Source organism: Arabidopsis thaliana, assembly GCF_000001735.4.
Source record: "Arabidopsis thaliana chromosome 1 sequence".
NCBI lineage: Eukaryota > Viridiplantae > Streptophyta > Magnoliopsida > Brassicales > Brassicaceae > Arabidopsis > Arabidopsis thaliana.
In genome coordinates, this window is record NC_003070.9 from 30186889 (window position 1) to 30208269 (window position 21381).

At 39.5% G+C, this 21381-nt stretch overlaps 8 protein-coding genes and 1 long non-coding RNA gene across 11 annotated transcripts; 4 read left to right on the forward strand and 5 right to left on the reverse strand.

Moving 5' to 3' along the window:
• Positions 1-1031: 1031 nt before the first annotated feature.
• On the forward strand, positions 1032-2935 carry AT1G80290 (Nucleotide-diphospho-sugar transferases superfamily protein; the record flags this gene model as incomplete). 2 transcript variants are annotated; one of them, NM_001084385.1, is made up of 2 exons in its annotated part: positions 1476-1549; positions 1691-2686. In NM_001084385.1, the coding sequence occupies exons 1-2, from the start codon at positions 1532-1534 to the stop codon at positions 2684-2686; spliced, it is 1014 nt and encodes a 337-aa protein (NP_001077854.1). In that variant the 5' UTR covers positions 1476-1531. The 2 variants fall into 2 exon arrangements, with proteins under 2 accessions (NP_565236.1, NP_001077854.1); NM_106678.3 differs by having other exon boundaries at positions 1032-2935.
• A 1714-nt stretch (positions 2936-4649) lies between these two features.
• NTT1 (nucleotide transporter 1) lies at positions 4650-7717 on the forward strand. The gene is made up of 5 exons (NM_106679.3): positions 4650-5854; positions 6058-6312; positions 6402-6545; positions 6627-6974; positions 7054-7717. The coding sequence occupies exons 1-5, from the start codon at positions 5066-5068 to the stop codon at positions 7390-7392; spliced, it is 1875 nt and encodes a 624-aa protein (NP_178146.1). The 5' UTR covers positions 4650-5065; the 3' UTR covers positions 7393-7717.
• Positions 7717-11183, reverse strand: AT1G80325. Of its 2 annotated transcripts, none has more exons than NR_139966.1 (2): positions 9680-11145; positions 7717-9567 (listed from the first exon to the last, which is right to left on the reverse strand). It is a non-coding gene; the product is annotated as an other RNA (long non-coding RNA). The 2 variants fall into 2 exon arrangements; NR_139967.1 differs by having other exon boundaries at positions 7808-10706; positions 10784-11183.
• On the forward strand, positions 7730-9666 carry MOT2 (sulfate transmembrane transporter). Its single transcript, NM_106680.3, has one exon. The coding sequence runs from the start codon at positions 8063-8065 to the stop codon at positions 9455-9457; it is 1395 nt and encodes a 464-aa protein (NP_178147.1). The 5' UTR covers positions 7730-8062; the 3' UTR covers positions 9458-9666.
• On the reverse strand, positions 7810-8844 carry AT1G80315 (uncharacterized protein; the record flags this gene model as incomplete). Its single annotated transcript, NM_001334978.1, has 1 exon — positions 7810-8844. One exon carries the CDS (start codon positions 8842-8844, stop codon positions 8536-8538), a length of 309 nt encoding a protein of 102 aa, NP_001320843.1. The 3' UTR covers positions 7810-8535.
• Positions 9894-11008, forward strand: AT1G80320 (2-oxoglutarate (2OG) and Fe(II)-dependent oxygenase superfamily protein; the record flags this gene model as incomplete). Its single annotated transcript, NM_106681.1, has 3 exons — positions 9894-10270; positions 10344-10671; positions 10751-11008. The coding sequence occupies 3 exons, from the start codon at positions 9894-9896 to the stop codon at positions 11006-11008; spliced, it is 963 nt and encodes a 320-aa protein (NP_178148.1).
• On the reverse strand, positions 11173-12649 carry GA3OX4 (gibberellin 3-oxidase 4; the record flags this gene model as incomplete). Its single annotated transcript, NM_106682.1, has 2 exons — positions 11173-11770; positions 12180-12649. The coding sequence occupies 2 exons, from the start codon at positions 12647-12649 to the stop codon at positions 11173-11175; spliced, it is 1068 nt and encodes a 355-aa protein (NP_178149.1).
• A 928-nt stretch (positions 12650-13577) lies between these two features.
• Positions 13578-15461, reverse strand: GA3OX2 (gibberellin 3-oxidase 2). Its single transcript, NM_106683.2, has 2 exons — positions 14806-15461; positions 13578-14380 (listed from the first exon to the last, which is right to left on the reverse strand). Exons 1-2 carry the CDS (start codon positions 15273-15275, stop codon positions 13807-13809), a joined length of 1044 nt encoding a protein of 347 aa, NP_178150.1. The 5' UTR covers positions 15276-15461; the 3' UTR covers positions 13578-13806.
• Positions 15462-18425: 2964 nt separating this feature from the next.
• Positions 18426-21380, reverse strand: ERH3 (P-loop containing nucleoside triphosphate hydrolases superfamily protein). Its single transcript, NM_106684.5, has 7 exons — positions 21035-21380; positions 20332-20803; positions 19803-20000; positions 19389-19633; positions 19155-19313; positions 18982-19069; positions 18426-18892 (listed from the first exon to the last, which is right to left on the reverse strand). The coding sequence occupies exons 1-7, from the start codon at positions 21160-21162 to the stop codon at positions 18611-18613; spliced, it is 1572 nt and encodes a 523-aa protein (NP_178151.1). The 5' UTR covers positions 21163-21380; the 3' UTR covers positions 18426-18610.
• Position 21381: the final 1 nt, after the last annotated feature.

Below are 21381 nucleotides of genomic sequence, written 5' to 3' on the forward strand. Positions count from 1 at the left end.
GAAATAATACGTTCATGACAGGCTTGTTTTTACCCTATAATAAGACATGCATTTTTTCCTCTATAAAAGTAATTTCAGCAATTTTTGTATCTGAGTATAAGAAAAATAAAGAAAGAAACAACCGAGATGACGGTTATACCCCTATAGAGAAGTACTGTAACAGTGACAACGGATAGCGGGACGAACGAGGCTGTTTCTTTCCTTTTCTTTTTTTTAATTATTTTGTGACCGTTAACTTTCAAACTTGGATTTCGTGAGGTTTTTTCTTGAAGATTCTTGTCGGGACCATTTTTATTTACACAGCAGTCCCTACATTCCTCATCTTTTCCCCAATCACTGTCTATATCTTAAATTAACAATATGGGCCATCCATTAATTTTATCGCTTTTCACATGTTAATTATTTGCAAAAACAACTTAATAAGTATCACCAAACTATCTTGTTGTAACTAGAAACCAATTTTATGTTATCCGACCAAAATGTCACTTGATTCAAGTCACAAAGATCAGTGTGATCTAATAATCAAATCACATGCCTAGCTAGTTGATTGAAGAAGGGTTGATGATATAGGTGCTTTAGTTTTGTTGACCCTAGAGGCAAACCAAATGCATGAAACACAACACACTTATAGATATATATATATATATAGAGAGAGAGAGATTGCATATATAAAAGGCAAACTACCAACTGAAAAAGAGCAAAGATCACGTGCATGGGTCCCAATTCCACTCTCTGCACTTTCACGGTTTGAGCAGCTCACATGGGACCTTACCTGCTGCCGCATCTAAAGCTGCCCCGATGTACAAGCCCCTCTTCGATTCCCCACCATTTACTCACTTTCATGCATCTCTCACTCCCTCTTTTACCTATCTATGTTTTTATTTTAGATCTTTTTTTCCTTGGGGCAAAAGGTTATTAACTAGATCTCAATATTCATTCGTTTGTTTTTTGTCTCCGTTTCTATCTACAATGGAATCCTAGGCAGAGGATTCTGTCATGACTTGTTGATATTGAATATTTGTTTTGTGCTTGAAATCTCAAAGATTAGTTTATTAATTAGACAGTGTACCTATGACTTTGCTTAAAATAAACGACCAACTTGTTTCTGTGCTTTGTCATCGAGTTAAATGACACACATGTTTTGTCGGTATAAGTGTGTTGTGCTGTGCTGGCCTTATAACTAAACTAGACACTACGTATATAGTAGTAGCCTCTCACCTATCTCACCCGTTTTGTTAGTTAAATGTTTTTCTTTTACGCCATAAGCCGTAACATACCAAGAAAGATGTATGGGCTACGTTTGTTTTTCAAACTCTATTGGGCTTTGCTTGTATTTCAAACTATATTGGGCTTAGTTACATAATTCTTATAGGGCTTTATTAGTGAAAACCCACCCACTTGCATTTATGATTCACTTTAGCTTCATGTGACTATGTGAGCCGTTAATTAGCCTCTAACCGCCGAAGATGATGGTCAACTCCAACTAGTCAATCGGAATTCCAAATCTCTAGACGGAGATTCTGATGCCGGAATGCCATCAGCTTCCGAGGTAATTTTCTCTTTGCCTGTTTGTTGACATAGACACACGCACGCTTATAGGAAACGAAATTGCGATCCATCCTCGAATGCTACATCCATCGCTCTTCTCTGTTTTATCGATCAAATCGGAACTAACTGATAGGATAGTTAGGCTGATATGGGAGTCAAATCGGTGAGGTTCTCTATCTGGTTCCTTTTCGTTGTTACGGATCTCGTGTTTTGTCGCACGCTCTCAGGGGATCCAGATCCATGTGATGCAACGAACCAGAGAGAATTTCAAAAACTCAGATCGGATCAGATCACCGTTCTAATCAATGGTTACTCAGAATACCGGATTCCTCTTCTGCAAACCATCGTGGCCTCTTATTCTTCATCCTCGATCGTATCCTCCATCTTAGTCCTATGGGGTAACCCTAGCACACCTGATCAACTACTTGACCAGTTGTATCAGAATCTGACTCAGTATTCGCCTGGTTCTGCTTCCATCTCTCTAATTCAGCAATCTTCGAGCAGCCTCAACGCTAGATTCCTCCCTCGTTCCTCTGTAGACACTCGTGCTGTTTTGATATGTGATGATGACGTCGAGATTGACCAGAGATCGTTGGAGTTTGCGTTTTCAGTGTGGAAGTCGAATCCTGATCGCCTTGTAGGAACGTTTGTGAGGTCACACGGTTTCGATTTGCAGGGGAAAGAGTGGATATACACTGTTCATCCAGATAAATACTCGATTGTGTTGACCAAGTTCATGATGATGAAACAGGATTATCTGTTTGAGTATAGCTGCAAGGGAGGTGTGGAGATGGAGGAGATGAGGATGATTGTGGACCAAATGCGTAACTGCGAGGATATACTGATGAATTTTGTAGCTGCAGATAGGTTAAGGGCAGGGCCAATCATGGTTGGAGCTGAGAGAGTTAGGGATTGGGGAGATGCGCGTAACGAAGAAGTAGAAGAGAGAGTAAGAGACGTGGGATTGAGCAGTAGAAGAGTGGAACATAGGAAGAGAAGAGGGAATTGCATTAGGGAGTTTCATAGAGTTATGGGGAAGATGCCATTGATGTATAGTTATGGTAAAGTTGTCAACTCTGTTGGGGAACAAGGATTGTGTCGTAAAGCCGGCAAACTTGTCTTTTGTGATCGAGATTGACCGTTTTTTTTTTGTGTGTGTGTCAAAATATCGACACTAATAGGATGTGTAAGCTCATCATCGTGTAATAGAAATTGGCAACTAGCAGCAAGTTAACAACATGGAAACCAAGTTTTGAACCAAGCAGTAAAAAGTGTAAATTTGAGTTTCGCTAAAAGAAGAAGCTGGGCTTCGAGAATATTGTCCGTTTGTATTGTAAATGGGCCTTACAAACTATACAGGCCGCATTAACAAAATGGAATTTCAAATTATGAACCAAACTCAAATTACGAAAATCGTAACTAGGATTTTGTTTTTTTTTAATATAAACATAGATTGAAAAGAGATGTATTAGTCTTTTTCGAAATGGTAAATTTGTAGCGTGTGGGCGTTACTCACTATGTGATCATTTTTGTATAAAAGGAAACAGGAAGCTTAATAATAAGTTCAAAAATGGCGTGGCAAAGGCGGAGCCGTCGGAGGATTTTTAGTTTACGAGAAAAAAAGAAAAAGAGAGAAATATCTGAAAAATACGGGAAAGATGCAGGCAGCTGTCACAGCCGCAGGTAAAGAGAAGGTGTGTGACGTGTCTCAATAAAACACCGTTTCTCTCTATAACACGATTCTGTCATTATGTGTCTGAGCAAAAGTGCCTCCTTATTTACATCTCTAGAACCGTTTACTATTGGCCACGTGGAAGATATCGGTACCGTTGCGTTGTTAAAAAGGGTTACTAGTACTCCTCGTGAAATGATTTGGTCCCACTTCACAAGTGTTAATGTTTCTATAAGAAAAAAAAGAGAATAAAGAAAGACAGAATCGAGAGGAGAGAGTATCGGATCTTCCTAAGCCATAAACAATGCAGCAATACGCTCCATGCCTTTGGATATTTCTTCGGCAACTTGTAAAACTGACAATCGGAGCCGTCTCTTTCATCCCACGGCTCTCAATTATCCTCTCGACCATATATATCATCGACAACGTGTATATATGTGTTTACCAAATTATGTTTTTTATTTTATTTTTCAAAAAATTGCACTATTAGGTGGACCTACATATGGGTTCGATTCGACTCCAATAAACAAGCTAATGATGCCGCCCGATGACCATTCAAATATTGTTGGTAGTGGCTTTCTCCTAAATATTTGCATTTTCTTAAAAGACCCTCTTTGAAAAAATCATAATTGAAACACGACGTATCACCTACATGCACCTCTTGAAAAATATTTCCATTTTATTCTCAACGAATGTATTTATTGATGTATATTATTTCACAACGAAAGTTCGCATATATGTTTTCTAATTGGTCCCTAGAATATAATTATGCGATATTAAAGTTGGATGCAAGGGAAAAAAAGATAATTCTGAAAAAAAGATAATTCTGAAAAGGATAATTCTGAAAAGGACAAAATATTCCTCTAGAATGTATAAGAGTTGGTCATTTTTTTTTTTTGGGGTGAAAGTAAAGAGTTTGGTCATCTTATTTCGTTTGACGTCCTTATTTTGGACCGCCGTCGGAAATAAGCGGTCAACTCTGAGGAGGATGCAAATTCTTTTACGTTTAAAAAAGGGGAAAAATTGACATCAAAACAATTGAGTGTAGATGACTACTTTATTATTGACCAATTACGGAAATTCATAAATTGAAATATATATTTTGTTTTGACATTGGCCACATTACACGAATATTTTTTTTAATGAAAGTTTATTTTTAATAAGTTTTTTAAATAATAATAATAATTATATATATATTTTTTGCATTTGTACCCGAACATTACAAGTTATGTAAAAGTCGATGAAGGCACTATTTTAAACTCCCTCAGATTTTGAAAAGCCTTGAAAACTAATATTTTAATTTTAAAAACGACACGTGATTTAATATAGATAAAGTAATAGCCAATTTAGCCACCAACTCAAAGAAAAAAGTTGTAGCCACCAACTACAAAACCTCACAACAACAAAAAAAAAAAAAGAAGAAGAAGAAGTAATACCAAAAGGTCATTACAGTCATTTGAAGGGTACCCTCGAGACTATTTCTGTGTTGGCTACCATGAAAAAGCTCACATGCCTCAACAGTCAACAACACCACCGTAAATTGATCTACCCCGATACCAATTTGATAAATGCGAAAGATTAGCCTTTCCTTGCATTAAGCACAAGTTAAAACAGTGAGCGTTACCACATTTCATTTACAAGTGCAAAAGAAAATTTCAAAAAAATCCTTTCCTTTTACCGGATATATACACATCACCACATTTGTTAATATTCAATTGGCGATACTATATTCTTTCATTGCACTAACCAACCAGTCTCCTTTATCATCTCTCCATCTCATCATCCTCCTCCATTTCTCTCCCATTTTTTCTTCTGTGTATCTGCGGGAGAGAGTGAAATAGAGAGATGGAAGCTGTGATTCAAACCAGAGGGCTTCTCTCTTTACCCACCAAACCCATCGGAGTGAGAAGCCAACTTCAGCCTTCCCATGGCTTAAAGCAGAGACTTTTCGCCGCGAAGCCAAGAAATCTACATGGGTTGTCTCTATCCTTTAACGGGCACAAGAAATTTCAAACCTTTGAGCCAACCCTGCATGGGATTTCGATTTCCCACAAAGAGAGAAGCACCGAGTTCATATGCAAGGCGGAGGCCGCGGCTGCTGGCGACGGAGCTGTCTTCGGCGAAGGCGATTCCGCAGCTGTTGTAGCCTCGCCGAAGATTTTCGGTGTGGAGGTTGCAACCTTGAAAAAGATTATCCCTTTAGGATTGATGTTCTTTTGTATTCTTTTCAATTACACAATTCTGAGGGATACAAAGGATGTCTTGGTGGTGACGGCGAAAGGAAGTTCTGCTGAGATTATACCTTTCTTGAAGACTTGGGTGAATCTTCCTATGGCCATTGGGTTTATGCTCCTCTACACTAAACTCTCCAATGTTCTCTCCAAGAAGGCTCTGTTTTACACTGTTATTGTCCCTTTCATCATCTACTTTGGGGCCTTTGGTTTCGTCATGTACCCTCTCAGCAACTATATTCACCCGGAAGCTCTCGCAGATAAGCTCCTTACAACCCTCGGCCCAAGATTCATGGGTCCTATTGCAATATTGCGGATTTGGAGTTTCTGTTTGTTTTATGTTATGGCTGAGCTTTGGGGTAGTGTGGTGGTCTCAGTTCTCTTCTGGGGCTTTGCTAATCAGGTGACTAAACTGGTCTATCATTTGAACTTGTGCTGGTCTATGGATTTTTGTGTATCTTCATTTGTTGTTTGACAGATTGGTGTGTTTATGATTTGATGATAATAGTCTTTGATTGCTACCGACTTTGATGTGTAATGATGCACTGAATATGATTACAAGCGGTGATGTGTGTGTTTTAAAGCATTGCTTCTATCTCTTTGCAGATCACAACTGTGGATGAAGCCAAGAAATTCTATCCTTTGTTCGGACTTGGAGCCAATGTTGCACTGATTTTCTCAGGAAGAACCGTGAAATACTTCTCTAACTTGAGAAAGAATCTTGGTCCTGGAGTTGACGGCTGGGCAGTTTCGTTGAAAGCCATGATGAGCATTGTGGTGGGAATGGGACTCGCCATTTGTCTCCTCTATTGGTGGGTCAATAGATATGTTCCTCTTCCAACCCGTAGCAAGAACAAGAAGGTATGGTCTGCAGAAATTTGTGTTCTGTTTTTTTCACTTTATGACTCTTCTTCTTCTGATTTATTGTCTCTCTGCTACTCACTTTACAGGAGAAACCGAAGATGGGAACGATGGAAAGCTTGAAGTTCTTGGTATCATCACCATACATTAGAGATCTTGCTACTTTAGTGGTGGCATACGGTATTAGTATCAATCTTGTGGAAGTCACATGGAAATCAAAGCTTAAAGCTCAGGTAAATATATACAGCTCCTCATGCATCTGTCGATTTATTCTCGATGTTTCCATTTTCTAAGTTCCTTCTTATGCTCTGCAGTTCCCTAGCCCGAATGAGTACTCAGCATTTATGGGAGACTTCTCAACCTGCACGGGTGTTGCAACATTCACAATGATGCTTCTCAGCCAATACGTATTCAATAAGTATGGTTGGGGAGTAGCTGCAAAGATCACCCCAACTGTTCTGCTATTGACTGGTGTTGCGTTCTTCTCTCTAATATTGTTTGGCGGCCCATTCGCACCACTTGTTGCCAAGCTTGGTATGACACCGCTACTTGCAGCTGTGTATGTCGGTGCCCTTCAGAATATCTTCAGCAAGAGTGCCAAGTACAGCTTGTTCGACCCTTGCAAAGAAATGGCCTATATCCCATTGGATGAGGACACCAAGGTTTGCTAACTTTTCCTCTCTTTTAAGGAATCTATATGGCATGAAAGTTGTGGTCTTTAGCCATTGTGATGTGGTGCAGGTTAAAGGCAAAGCTGCGATTGACGTGGTCTGCAACCCATTAGGGAAATCAGGGGGAGCTTTAATACAGCAGTTCATGATCTTATCCTTTGGATCACTAGCGAATTCAACGCCGTATCTAGGAATGATCTTGTTGGTTATTGTCACTGCGTGGTTAGCTGCAGCTAAGTCGCTGGAGGGACAGTTCAACAGCTTGCGGTCTGAAGAAGAGCTTGAGAAGGAAATGGAGAGAGCTTCATCGGTGAAGATCCCTGTCGTGTCTCAGGACGAAAGCGGAAACGGTTCCCTTGGAGAATCTCCTAGCAGTTCACCGGAGAAATCTGCTCCCACCAACTTATAAAAAGTTTTTTTTTGATATTTGGTTTTGTTGGGGGGGAAAGAAAGAAGGATGATGAATCAAAAATAAGATTTTGAGAGCAGTCTCTCAAACAATCGCCCTTTTGCACCACTCACTCTTTATAGTCTGTAGCTTTTTTTTCCTTACATTCTTTTCAGTTCAATGTGGTTTCACGTTCTAAGTTTCTTCCTTGTGTGTATCGTTGAAGTCAAAAAGATAATAGATTTAGTTCTTCTACTCTCAAACTCATCAGAGTAAGAATGAGTGAAGTTGGGTATCGTTGAGACAATTGCTTTATTTCTTCTGATTAACATCAATCGAATCGAGGAGTCTTTGAAAAGAGTTATAAACAATACAAACACTGAGTGCTGCTGAGTGAGTCTCTCTATTGCTACCTGAAAAAAAGGAAAGCGTTTGCGCGAAAAAAAAAAACAGCAGGTAGTTGTACTGTTGTAACAATATTTTCACATGGTCCCGGGAAATTCAATAAATTATTTATTTTAGATACAAGATGGTTGATATTTGCACGTCGTTAGGACATTGGACTCGTCCAGTGTCTGAAAAGCCGTCTTTTATCCAACTTCCCCGGGGATTCCCAATCCTTTTTATCTTTCTTATCAAATAGAATTGTCAACCAACAGAGAGAAAGAGAGCTTTGACTTTAGATCCAATCATGGAGACAACTACAACTCCTCTGCTCCCCGGTGATCGCAGCAGATGCGGGTGGCTCCGTCGCCGTCTCCGCCTCAAAAACCCTCTTTCTTCTGAACTCTCCGGCGCTGTCGGTGATCTCGGCACCTTCATCCCCATCGTCCTTACACTAACTCTAGTCTCCAATCTTGATCTCTCCACCACTCTCATCTTCACTGGTTTCTACAACATCGCCACCGGTCTCCTCTTTGACATCCCTATGCCCGTCCAGCCCATGAAATCCATCGCCGCTGTCGCTGTCTCCGAATCCCCGCATCTAACTCCTTCTCAGATTGCCGCCGCTGGTGCATCCACTGCCGCCACGCTCCTCCTCCTTGGCGCCACCGGAGCTATGTCTTTCCTCTACAACATCATCCCTCTCCCAGTTGTACGCGGCGTCCAGCTTTCTCAAGGTCTTCAGTTCGCCTTCACCGCCATCAAATACGTCAGGTTTAATTACGATACTGCCACTCTCAAACCCTCTTCTTCTCCTCGTATTTGGCTTGGCCTCGACGGCCTTATCTTGGCTCTAGCTGCTCTGCTCTTCATCATTTTGTCCACCGGCTCTGGCAACGACAGAGAAGCTGAAGATGGAGATCTCGCCGAGACTTCCAGCAACGAAAGCCAGTCTCGCCGGAGGAGACTGCGTCTTCTGTCTTCGATTCCATCTGCGCTGATCGTGTTCGCACTCGGGTTAGTGCTCTGTTTCATACGTGATCCATCCATTTTCAAAGACCTTAAATTCGGTCCCTCGAAGTTCCACATTCTGAGAATCAGTTGGGATGATTGGAAAATCGGGTTTCTGAGGGCGGCGATTCCTCAGATTCCACTCTCTGTACTGAACTCAGTGATCGCAGTTTGTAAATTATCCAATGACTTGTTTGACAAGGAACTCTCTGCGACTACAGTCTCCATCAGCGTTGGGGTGATGAACTTAATAGGGTGCTGGTTTGGCGCTATGCCCGTCTGTCACGGTGCTGGTGGGTTAGCTGGTCAGTATCGGTTTGGGGCAAGGAGTGGATTATCCGTTATTTTTCTCGGAATCGGGAAACTGATTGTGGGTCTGGTGTTTGGAAACTCCTTTGTAAGGATTCTGAGTCAGTTTCCGATTGGAATTTTAGGGGTTCTGTTGCTATTCGCGGGAATCGAACTGGCAATGGCTTCCAAAGACATGAACTCCAAAGAAGATTCCTTCATCATGCTGGTCTGCGCCGCTGTGTCGATGACTGGCTCGAGTGCCGCCTTAGGATTTGGTTGTGGAGTTGTTCTTTACTTGTTACTGAAGCTAAGAACGTTAGACTGTTCTTCAGTAACTCTGTTTTCCCGGTCAAGTGATGAGTCGCAGGTCGATTCCGAAGCCGCTCCTCGTGATGTCTAAGATGGACTTGCCAAAATGACTTGATGGAGAAGTACTTATGACGAAATGGCGGGCAGCTGCGAGTGCATCTTATGTCTTCGATTCCATCTGCGCTCATAGGGGTTGGTGCCCTGTTTCATTGAGTGTATTGAGATGTGAAACCATTAATCAATGTTTTCATTGCTCAACTTTGTGCTTAAGATTATAATAATCAGGTATGATTAAGGACTAATATTGACAAACCTTTTAACTAAAGAAAATCATAAGGCTGACGCATAAAAGAGCCAAAACTGGATCTCTCCCAAGTATTGTCCTTTCTATAAAGAATCGAATCCCGAATCCACTGTGAATGTACAATTGACTTTGACAACTACTGGTTTACATGTTTCTATAAATGCAATGCTAGAGTGATCTCTATATACATCATCATCACCTGACCTTTTGGCTATCCAGTCCAATGGACTCACATGAAGAGCAATGCTTACCTATCCTCGACTTCTCCAGCGATAAACTAGTGCGAGGCACGAGTCACTGGATCACGACCAGGGACGATGTCAGAAGAGCCATGGAGGGGCAGGGTTGGTTTGTGGCAGAGTTCAGTGGCGTCTCATCTGACCTCAGGGACAACTTGCTGGCCGGCATGAAGGAGATGTATTATCTCCCAGACCAAATCAAAATCAAGAACGAGAACCACAAGGCGTCCCATGGCTACATGTCTATGGTAGTTGACGATTACCGGATCCATGAGAGCTTGGGGATCGATTATGCAACCGAGCTTCAAGCTTGCAAAGACTTCTCTAAACTACTCTGGCCACAGGGAAACGATCCCTTCTGGTAAAAACACACACATAAAGACTTTCTTTCATTTCATCTATGTCGTTCTTGTCACATCTCAGATGATTTGCAGTCAAACCACACATATGTATGCAATGACAATGGCGGAGCTAGACCAGACGGTGATGAGGATGTTGTATGAAAGCTATGGAATGGATGAGAAGAAGCATTCTGTGAGTCACTCCGAGTCAACTCGATACCTGTTGAGGATGCTGAGTTACAGGAGACAGCAAAACGGTGAAGCAAACACTGGTTTCGTGTCACACACTGATAAGAGCTTCATGAGTATCCTCCACCAGAACCACGTCGGAGGTCTCCAGTTGAAAACCATGACCGGCCAATGGGTCGGGTTTAACCCGTCCCCAACAAGATTCGTCGTTCTCTCCGGCATGGGTCTCACGGTGAGCTCTAAACCAAATCCGATTAGTCGAAACACCTAGACATAGCAATAAATGTGAAATCTTTTTGTTGGTGATGAAGGCGTGGAGTAACGATAGGATAAAGGCATGTTACCACAAGGTAGTGATGAGTGCAGATGAGATTCGATACTCTTTAGGGTTTTTCTCCTTCCACAAAGGAACGATCCGTACGCCGGAGGAGCTCGTCGATGACCAACATCCCCTCCGCTACAATCCTTTCGAGCACGACGGCCTCTTACGCTTCTACGAGTCGTACATCAATTCTCTCAAGAAATCCAGCGAAGATCTTCTCCAGATCTACTGCGGCGTCACACCCTAATCGCCGCCGTAATTAGATAAATCGACGGCGAGATTGTGTATGTTAAATTTGGTCATCATCATGTGTTTAATCTATAATACAACTCTTTTTCAGTTTTTGTAATAATAATACAAGATTCGCATTTAATTTAGGTTTTTCATTAAGAGAGTATTTGAGAAGGAGATTTAATTGGTGGGATTAACGACCCTAATTGCGTCCATGGCCTTGTCGAAAACCTCATACTTTATTTGGAGATACTCTTTCCATGTAATTGACCGGTAAAGAGACGGTTCAGCCGGACCGGTTAACTTAGAGATAGGTGCGATTTGCACATCACCAGCTGGACCACCCCATAAGTACGCAATCGAAATTCTTGACCGAGTATGGTTAACTTTGGCTCGATGAACCACGCTTGGGATTTTCCCGTTCGATAAGATGTGAAAGAGATCACCAATGTTGACCACGAGGACACCAGGAGCCGGCTCAACCGTGACCCAACCGGACTCTTCCCTGAACACTTGTAGCCCTCCCGTGTTGCTCTGGTGCAGAATGGTTAGGATAGTGGAGTCTGTATGAGCGGCTAGACCCATGGCTCGTTCTGGTTCAGGACAAACCGGGTAGTGGTTTAGTCGTATGGCGCCTCTGCCCACTTTTGATCCAGATTTCTCTAGCTTGTGAGCCCATTCAATGTCTTCCACGGTGACACCAAGTGAGCCTAATATGCAATACAGAAGTCTGCTTGCTAATTTTTCCATTTCGTCCACGTATTCTTGGATTATACCGCTGCACAATACCAAAAATGAAAAGCAAATACAATTTACAGTAATTAAGGTTTTTGGTAATCTAATGTTAAGACCTCGACATTAGCCAAATTATCACATTTCATAGAGACTTTGGTACTTTAATTTGCTGTAATATGCAATAAGAAGTACTACTTCATAAAATATAAGGATGTTGCTCAAACTATTTAATTAGAAACTTTGAAGGCTACACTCTATGTGTTATCAGTTATCACTAATCATAAACATCAATTACTCGGAACATATAAACACTTTTTTATGAACAGAAAAAAACATTTAAACACTTTTAATAATAACTAAGTCTTAGTGCAAAAAAAAAGTGTGCAATTTCCTTTGCCACACTTTTGCGAAATAAGCAAAAAATATATATATGTGTGTGTAATAGACGTTACCAGTACTTGGTGTGATCATGAGGCCAAAGAGTATTGAAATGGTTGCGGTAGGAGTCATCGGCAATAGTAAACCCTTCAGACCACATTTTCTTCTCGAAAAAGGGGGAGATTCGAGGTTCTCCGTAGCCACTAACTCCTTTATCGGAGGAAGCCGCTTCAAGCTTCCTCTCTGACGGCATGTCGAATAGGGTTTTGGACAGAGACTCGATATCATCGAGAAGCTTCTGAGAAATCCCGTGGTTGGCTATCTGAAACGCTCCCCATGTTTTGGAGGCATCTCCAATGAGGGTGGTAACGTCAGGATTAGAGAGGTCGATCACAGGAATGGACTCTTCCACTGCGTCGAATGAGACGGCGGAGGAGGGACGCAGAAGGGAGTCGGCGGCTGTGAGTTTCCAGGTGAACGACTCGGGGAGTGTTTGGAGACTGCCTAAGTTACCAATACATATCTCTTCTGCTAGTGAAGGCATGACTTGTGAACTAATGAGAGAATGGGATGCTCATCACATAAACAATTACTTTGGATATATATGCATAGATACTACACACATATGTTATGAATGTATGTAGATCACAGCAAATTTATTACATGCATATATGATGATAAAGATAAAATCAGTTTATTTCTGTCCTTTTTTGTTGAGCGATCAACCCCCAAGAGATTTATTAGCAAATGTAGTGATTAGTGAGATATACATCATTAGTTTTTCTTTGTATATATTATATCAAGTTTAAGTATATTTGGTAAAACTTTCAATTTTTCATTGAACCTAAAGCTAGCAATTAGATTGGATCCACGTACTATCATTAGCAAATAATACGTGGTTTGATTGGCATATCTTTATGTAATGTAGTTGACGAAAATTTTTTTTTTTTATGTAATGCCAATTTCTTATTAAACCTAAGCAATTTGTTTGGACCCACGTAATATTACAATTAAACAAGTGTGTTCATGCATGCTATCAGTTACGATAGGTTTTGTCATCATTAATTAGTTGTAACAGAGAACTTTTAAGGACCTTTAGGGCATCTCCATCCATGAAAAACCCACAAAGTTTCTCAAACAAAAAAATTATTAATATTATATTATAATTTAATTATTTGATTAAAAAAGTATTTTTGTTAAAAAATTGAACCAATAATAAGATGAGACTTGTCATGATGGGTTGTAGAGAATATCTCAGAGTTTCTCAAGTGAGAAACTTTCGACACTCTCTCTCTTTTATTTTCATTATTTTTATTTTTTTAATTGTGAGAAACTCTTATGAGATACCCCATATGGTCTTAGATATTGATTCCTCTAGAGTATGTGCTTTTCTTTATTATTATTTTTATTTTATTTTTAAATATATAAATACTGTACTTTGTAAAAGCTCTGTAAATTTAGTTGTAATATTGCTTATATATAGTTCATGTAAAACATTAGCAAGTTTTCATAGTTTTGTAAATTTGTGGAAAACAAAAACTATACGACCCTTTTTATGTAACATGACAAAATCAATATTAAGCTACTAATTGTGAATTTGAAGAACCACTCATCTAAAATCAAAACAGTAATAGATATCATCATATTACTAAGAAAATAAATAGTAAAATCTGAAAATCAAGAAATTCAGTCGGAAGACAGTTAATTTCTAATAATGGAAAGAGATTGATTAAAATGAGTAGCTTTGGTAGCAAGGTATTGTTTCCAAGTGAGAGATGGGTAGAGAGGAGATTGGAGAGGATCAACCAGTTTGGGAAGTGGAGAGATCATTATATCGGATGGTGGACCCCACAGGTAAGCCATTGAGAACCGAGATCGGACGTGGTTAACCCTGGCTCGGTGAAGCACGCTCGGGAAGATTCCGTTGGTTAAAATGTGGAGCAAGTCACCGACGTTGACCACCAGCGAGCCAGGGACAGGTGGCGCGGTAACCCAGCCCACGTCATCCCGGAAAACTTGGAGACCGGCGGTGTTGTTCTGGTACAGAATTGTCATGAGGGTCGAGTCTGTATGGGCTGCGAGGCCCATGGCTCTGTCTGGTTCTGGACATTTTGGATAATGGTTTAGTTGGATAACTGCTTGGGTTCCTTGAAAGTCTGAATTAGGCCCGGCCCATTGTATGTCCTTTTCTTCAACTCCCAGTGAACCTAATGCGAACCACATCAACTTGGCTGCCAACTTTTGCATATGTTCTTCATACTCTTCAATAATTTCACTGTTGAATCGATAATATGAAATTAGTATCTTAACCTTCAAATCTATAGAAATCGTCATGTAGCCAAAGGAAAATCTTATACTGTATTTCACATTCTCCTGATAATATTTATTTTCATTTAATTTTTGCACATAATATTATATAAATATATTATATAATATTTATATAAATATATATATATATATATATTATATCATGTAATCTTTTTGGTGGGTCCATGAGTTTTCATTGTGCTTTTTACTAACTACGACATGGCAAAAAATGGTTTCTACTTTACCCTTTTCGTATTATTCCCGAATCTATATCAATTGAATAGTCAACTGTACTAACGTCCACAGTTTTTTTTTTTTTTTTTCATACAAAGATAAGTTACGTTACGTTAATATGGTCTTAACGTTGATAAAATGAACCATTGAAAAAGATACCAGTATTTGAGGTGGTGGCTGGGCCAGAGTTTACGGAAATCGTGGAGGGGAGAGCCAATAACGGTGAAACCTTCGGACCACATCTTCTTATTAAAGAACGAAGCAATACGAGCTACGCCGTAGCCGGAGACGCCATTCTCTGACCGAGCCGCCTTGAGCTTCCGCTGTACGGGAAGCCGGAAAAGACTTCCGGTGAGGAACTCAATGTCGTCGAGAAGTCGCGAGGGGACGCCGTGGTTGGTGATCTGGAACGCTCCCCACGTGGTACAAGCATGGCCCACAAGAGTGGCCACGTGGATATCGGAGAGGTCGATGAGCGGCAGGGTTTCGTCGGAGGCGGAGGCGGAGAAGAGGAGATCATCTTTAGGAGTCCACGTGTAAGAATCCGGGAGAGATTTGAAGTCAGGTGGGTTTGAGAGTGGGATGTGAATGGGATGCGATCTAAACACATCGCTCAACGTTGAACTCATGCTAAAAGGCTTATGTGTTTATATTTTGGCTTTATGTTTTTGGTATGATATGATACTTTTGGTGGAGAAGAGGAGTGTATTTATAGATCGGTGAAATACTCGAGACTGAATAGTGAAGACTGAAGAGTGAAGAGAAGAGTATATGTGGAGTAAGTTTTTTTTTTGTCGATTCTTATTGGTTATCAAAACCATTTTCTGTTGTCACATTTCTTTTCGCTTTTCTTTTTTTTTTTGTAAGACAGGTTATGTGACTATTATAAATTTATCATTTTTGTGTTTTGTTTCTTGGAAATAGACAGCTTAAAACAAATAATTCATTGTAATTTTATAAAGAAAGAAAATACATATTGTTTCCTGTTGAGAAATAAGAACATTTATTTAATTAATTTAAAATATTAATAAATATTTCGTAAACACAATGCCAAAAACAGCAACTAGTTTTTTGATTTGCAAGGCGTATACAAACATACAAGAATTACATACTTAAACAAGATAAAGATTATATATGTTTCATCATAAATTTCGTTTTATGATAATCATTTTGTTTAAAAACTAATATCGTTAAACATGATATCTGATTTAACATGTGGTTGAGTTAATCAGAACAAAATTAAAAACTAAAATAGCCTTTAACAGAACATATGGCCTTTGGGAGTTCATTGATGCCATGGCATCGCTCACTAACAACAAACTCGTCTTCCCCGGCCTCAACTAAAGAGGAATTGTTTGGCACGAAGCGTACGTCATAAATCGAGGCCCTTCCTTCGACTTACGATTTCCAATCAAAAGTTGCGTATGTTAAAAAGAAATAATACAGATTTAGCAATATATAATATATATCTAATGTTGTCTTTTAACGTTCCACTTGGCTCTCAGCCTCTCACTTGCTAGTGTTATAAAAAGAAAGACGACAAATTTCGAAATATTGCAATGTTTATTTTTTTTTATTCGATCGAAAACACCAAAAATTAATATTAACTGAAGATTCTAGTTATGCATATGGCAAACAAATCGACAATCATCTCGGTTTAGAATTAGTGATTTATGCGTTTGTCTGTCTCCGACGAAAAAAAGGGTTATCATTTTATCATGAGAGCCAAGCCTTATACCGTTACAAGTAGTTGTCTGTTTATGGCAACGAATCACAATTATTGATGCTACGTAACTTTTACGACAAAACCATAAAGTAATATAAGATTTATATATGTATGTATGGAAAACACGTAGATAATACACATAAGTACATAACTCATGGACATGCACATTATTATCATTTGCAGTTCATCTGCACGTGTTCTTCTTCTTCTTCACATGATCATGATTTCCACATCTATTTCCATATTTATTGTCACAGACCACGATAATTATATTTATATTTCATCGGAATATATATATATATGAGACGTCCCTGGAATCGCATAACCTTTTACGTTTTTTTCTCTTTTTCTGTTGGGTCGATTCCATTTGGAACATATATAACTAACAACACATCTAGGAGTTGAAATGCGTTTTTGACATGGTTGATAATGATCCACGTTGAAATAACGCCTATCTTACATATCCTTTCGACTTATTTTGAATTGATTATTAAAACTATACCTGAAACACCACTAAAGCCTATCCTTTGGTCTTATTTTAATATATATACTAAAAATTTATTTTGAAACACCACTAACGTATTGACAAAATATGTCGGACCTCATTGATTCATATCTTTTCAACACACATCACTAAGAAATGTACATAACTACAAATTGTCTTGTTTATGCCCAAACGGATTAGATGTTACTGGGAAAGTATGTCCTAAAATCTTAAGAACTGGGAAATCATTCACTGAGATGCGTTGGTTCAAAAATAACACGACAATTGTTATTTTCCCACTAATTGAAATTGACAAAATTATCTCATCTTGGCATTTTTTTTTTATTTTTTTTTGGAAGTAAAAGGTTGGTATCGATGCTTATTGTTATATCTATACATCTAATAGGTTTTCCGGAAATTATTATCTGTAAAAAAGATACTATTAGTTTAGAAAATTCAATATAATACAACTCTAGCAAGTCACATTTTAGCTTTTCTCTACATCCGGAGTCCTCCTTAGCTAGCTATAGATGGGCACTACGTACATTTTGATACTATTTACTAGTTAATTGATAATTGTAGTGATAACTGATCAATCTGACGTTTTCTGGCAGCAATTCATGCATGTTGTTATTTGATCATTCTCAGGAAAAAGAATATCGTATAAATTACATAAAAGATGTGGTACACATTATATTCAGATTTCTATTCTATTGGCTGGACAATAATTCACCATGAATGATTTGTAATATAGATGAGCTCGAAGTAATTTAAAATACATCAAAAGAGGTCAAAAGACATTTTCCAATGTTAAGAGATATGAGGAAACATGAAGATTGCTGGCATATTTTGAAGATCGAGGGAAATGTCGTAGATGTGATTTAGGGTAATATACATACAGATAATGCCACATAACAAGCCAAACATAACAAGCCAAACATCGCCAACCCATGCATGCACGCAGCTTCTCTATAGCTTTCTTTGATTTTTTTTATTTTATTTATCACAAATGAGATATTTCGATCTAATATAGAAATACAAATTAAGGGTTGTCGGGATTAGAAAGGAACAACTGAACAAGTAACGAAGAAGGATGAAGTGTAAAGATTTGATTGGAGGCATGCAGAGATATCATGTTCTTCGCCGTCTCTACGGAAATATACTATATACGTCACCTCGAAAACATATATTGATCGATCATCGATGATCACATATTCATATGATAGAATTGTATTTATTTTGTTTGTAGACGATATGATATATAATCACGTAGACAAAATTGAGGAGGGAGCCCAACGATGCAGGAACACTCTCGAAACTGGTCTGATGATAAACGGTGCTGCCTTGTCTCTTTACATTTTCATCAGTTAAAGGGTAACATATATAGTATTTTATATAGCACGCAGTGAAATTTTTGGTCAACGATAGGATGATGTTTCAATCCCTATCATTTACAAAATATACAAATACTTTCAAAATGATTGCAACGTATTGGAGATACAAAGACCAAGGTGATTCTTTGCTGGTTTTTTTCTTCTAAGACAGTAAAGAAATTATGAACACTAAGTCTGAAGCCAAAAAACCGAAGAAAATCATATAATCCTTTTCTTTTTTCGTAGAGGTTTACAAGTTTGGAATATAGAAACATAAGAATATGTTAAATGACTGGCAAATAATAATAATGATACAATAAACAACAACACACAAGAAAAGGCACACATCTTTTGACACTAAATTAAAAAAAGTGGGTTTAATTAAGCAGATCCAAACTCAGAGAGCCACTTCTCGTGTTTCTCGATATCAGAGGAAGACACACTCGGTTGCACTTTCCTAATGGCCTCTTCGAAATCACACATTGCCACTGGATCATTTGATATATCGTCTTTCGACATGTTCTTTATCTCATCTCTCGTTTTCCCCGCTATCTTACGCCGCATCCCGTTCATTGATGCGTCCCTGCACACGTTAGTCAGATCGTCTCCACTGTACCCTTCCGTTCTCCGGGCCACATCTTCAATGTTAACATCACTCGCCACCTGAAAAGTGACAATGTTCATTGCTAAATTGATTGCGTTGGACCAGTAGAGAGATTTGCGAGTGTTGTAACAATGTATCCACAACTAACCTCAACTGTTCTCAGATTGATATTGATAAGAGCCTTACGACTTTCAAAATCTGGAAGTGGGATATATATACGTTTTTCCAACCTCCTCCTGCACCAACGTGAGCTCCAGAATCAGCAATTTCATTATATTAGAGCAAGTCTAAAGACGGCATTAACTCAAAGAATATTTAAACCTGAGAGCTTCATCTATGTCCCACGGGAAGTTGGTAGCTGCCAATACCATTACTATTTTGCGACTACCATCTTCATTTGTCGCTGTATTGCTCACTCCATCTACTTGAACTAGGAGTTCCGATTTCACCCTTCTTGATGATTCATGCTCTCCAGAACCCCTGCATCACACCTCCACCAATTACAAATACTTTTCATTTCAGTATCGAAATCTCAGTATCGTCAGGAAAATTTACCCCCGAGAATTGCAGAGAGAGTCGATCTCATCAATAAAAATTGTGCTTGGAGCATATGCCCTAGCCAGATCAAACAGGCATCTGACCATGCGCTCACTCTCTCCACGCCATTTTGAAGCTAATGTAGCAGAAGATACATTGAAGAAGGTGGTACCACACTCAGTTGCAACAGCTTTTGCCAACAGGGTTTTACCTGTCCCAGGAGGACCAAACATGAGAACTCCTTTCCATGGTCTTCGAATACCCTGAAGGGAAACAAAAACAATCAAATTAAGTATCCTCTATACCTGGAAGATCAAATATAAAGTCTACGGAAATGATGAATTGAAACTGTTATTCTGTATGATTGCTCCATGTCTAATAATAGTAATATAGAATCCAAATTTCACAGCGTATGGAGCAGAATCAAAGTACCTGAAAGTATTCGGGCATCCATAAAGGAAGGACAACTGCCTCCTCAAGCAGCCTTTTGGCTTCAGACAAACCTGCAACATCATCCCAACGGACACCAGGAGTTGAGTCCAACACATCCCTTTCAAGCATAGCAGCCAGGTCCTCATCAGGTCCCTCATACAATCCCCTTTTTGACTTCCCATCTTCAGCATCACCATTCTGATATCAACGAGGAAGCCGAAAGTTTTATTAGTTGTTGAAAATAGGTGGAAACTACCGACTCAACATAACCACAGGAAACATGGCCATGACTCTAAAGTTTCTAAATACAGATTTCAGAATTAGACATTCATAAACGTAACAGAAATCATGATCTTTGATACATCAGTCCTACTATAACATAACAACTTCGAAGTTTCATGACATCCTGTCTATCACCAAAGTAAAGTAATGGAAATGGAAATGCCATAGTCAATATTGATTGATGGAAAATTTTCAAGTTTAACCTTCTCTATTGTGCAATACCAAAAGGCAAAAACATATAACTTACCATAGACTCAGCCTTGTTAGATTTTGAGGCAGCTCCCTTCTTTCCGGCAGTGGAAGAGCGGGCACCTGCAGTTGACTTACTAGTAGCCCCACCTCTGCCACCACGGGAAGCTGGACCGGTCCGTGTAGTAGGGCCACGAGCCCAAGCCCCATCTTGAGGTGATTTTCTAGTACCAGTTTGACCAGCCCTGGCGGGTCTTCGACTAGTAACATCACGGGTAGGAGGCCTCCACACATCAGGATCATCCATAGGACCACCACCGGATGAAGTTGGATACTCATCCAAGGGCTGAAAAACAAAGGATGATTTGGTATTGATAGGTGGAGAAGCAGCGCGACGCCCAGTGGGAGCTTCTTTAAATGCTCTCCTCTCTGCATCCAATTGCTTCACAACTTCCGTCTCTTCCATTATGGCCTTTTTAACGTTCATCCATTTGGTCCGGGCCAAAGGATCGTCAAGGGTGTTTAAATGCCTAAAACAGTATACCATAGCTTCAGAACCACTAACGCAGCACATAAGAGTGTTCTATCTCTGTCTACACAGACATTGCACGGTGAACATTGCAAAATTCTAGATTTTTCTAAGCCCATTTCAATACAATCCAACACGAAACTATTAAAGTAGCTTAGGGCTTGAAGAAATTGCCAAAAGGGGTGACAAAAAAGCTAGATTCAAGACTGGAGAGATAAGAGGAGCTACTTACTTGTTGATCTGAGCAATGGCGCCATCGAAGAAGATGACAGATGTGTCATAGGATCCTTCTAGTGCATATTCTCTCGCTAATTTCAAGTGGTCTTGTAGACCCGCTAACGAATTACTACTTCCCACCATTTCCTCTTTTACTAAAAAAATAGCCTATTCCAAAACAAAATCAAGGGTTCCGAGGCAAGAGCTTCGATCTCGGAGAACCCAAATTCTCCTTCTTTCTCCCTCTCCGGCTCCGGATTTCGGAGATGTGACTCGTCGGCGAAGATGGAAGACAAAGTAGAAGAAGATGGAAGCCACGTCGATGGTAGTTATGATCCAACCTCTCTTTCTTTATTCGGGTTC

Coding starts and splice junctions, on each gene's coding strand:
- MOT2 (NM_106680.3), top strand. CDS start 8,063: ATGGAGACAACTACAACTCCTCTGCTCCCCGGTGATCGCAGCAGATGC.
- ERH3 (NM_106684.5), bottom strand. CDS start 21,162: ATGGTGGGAAGTAGTAATTCGTTAGCGGGTCTACAAGACCACTTGAAA. Junction 20,804..21,034: donor GCCATTGCTCAGATCAACAA/GTAAGTAGCTCC, acceptor ATACTGTTTTAG/GCATTTAAACACCCTTGACG. Junction 18,893..18,981: donor TCAATCTGAGAACAGTTGAG/GTTAGTTGTGGA, acceptor GTCACTTTTCAG/GTGGCGAGTGATGTTAACAT.
- GA3OX2 (NM_106683.2), bottom strand. CDS start 15,275: ATGAGTTCAACGTTGAGCGATGTGTTTAGATCGCATCCCATTCACATC. Junction 14,381..14,805: donor AGCCACCACCTCAAATACTG/GTATCTTTTTCA, acceptor TCGATTCAACAG/TGAAATTATTGAAGAGTATG.
- NTT1 (NM_106679.3), top strand. CDS start 5,066: ATGGAAGCTGTGATTCAAACCAGAGGGCTTCTCTCTTTACCCACCAAA. Junction 5,855..6,057: donor TCTGGGGCTTTGCTAATCAG/GTGACTAAACTG, acceptor ATCTCTTTGCAG/ATCACAACTGTGGATGAAGC. Junction 6,313..6,401: donor CCCGTAGCAAGAACAAGAAG/GTATGGTCTGCA, acceptor CTCACTTTACAG/GAGAAACCGAAGATGGGAAC.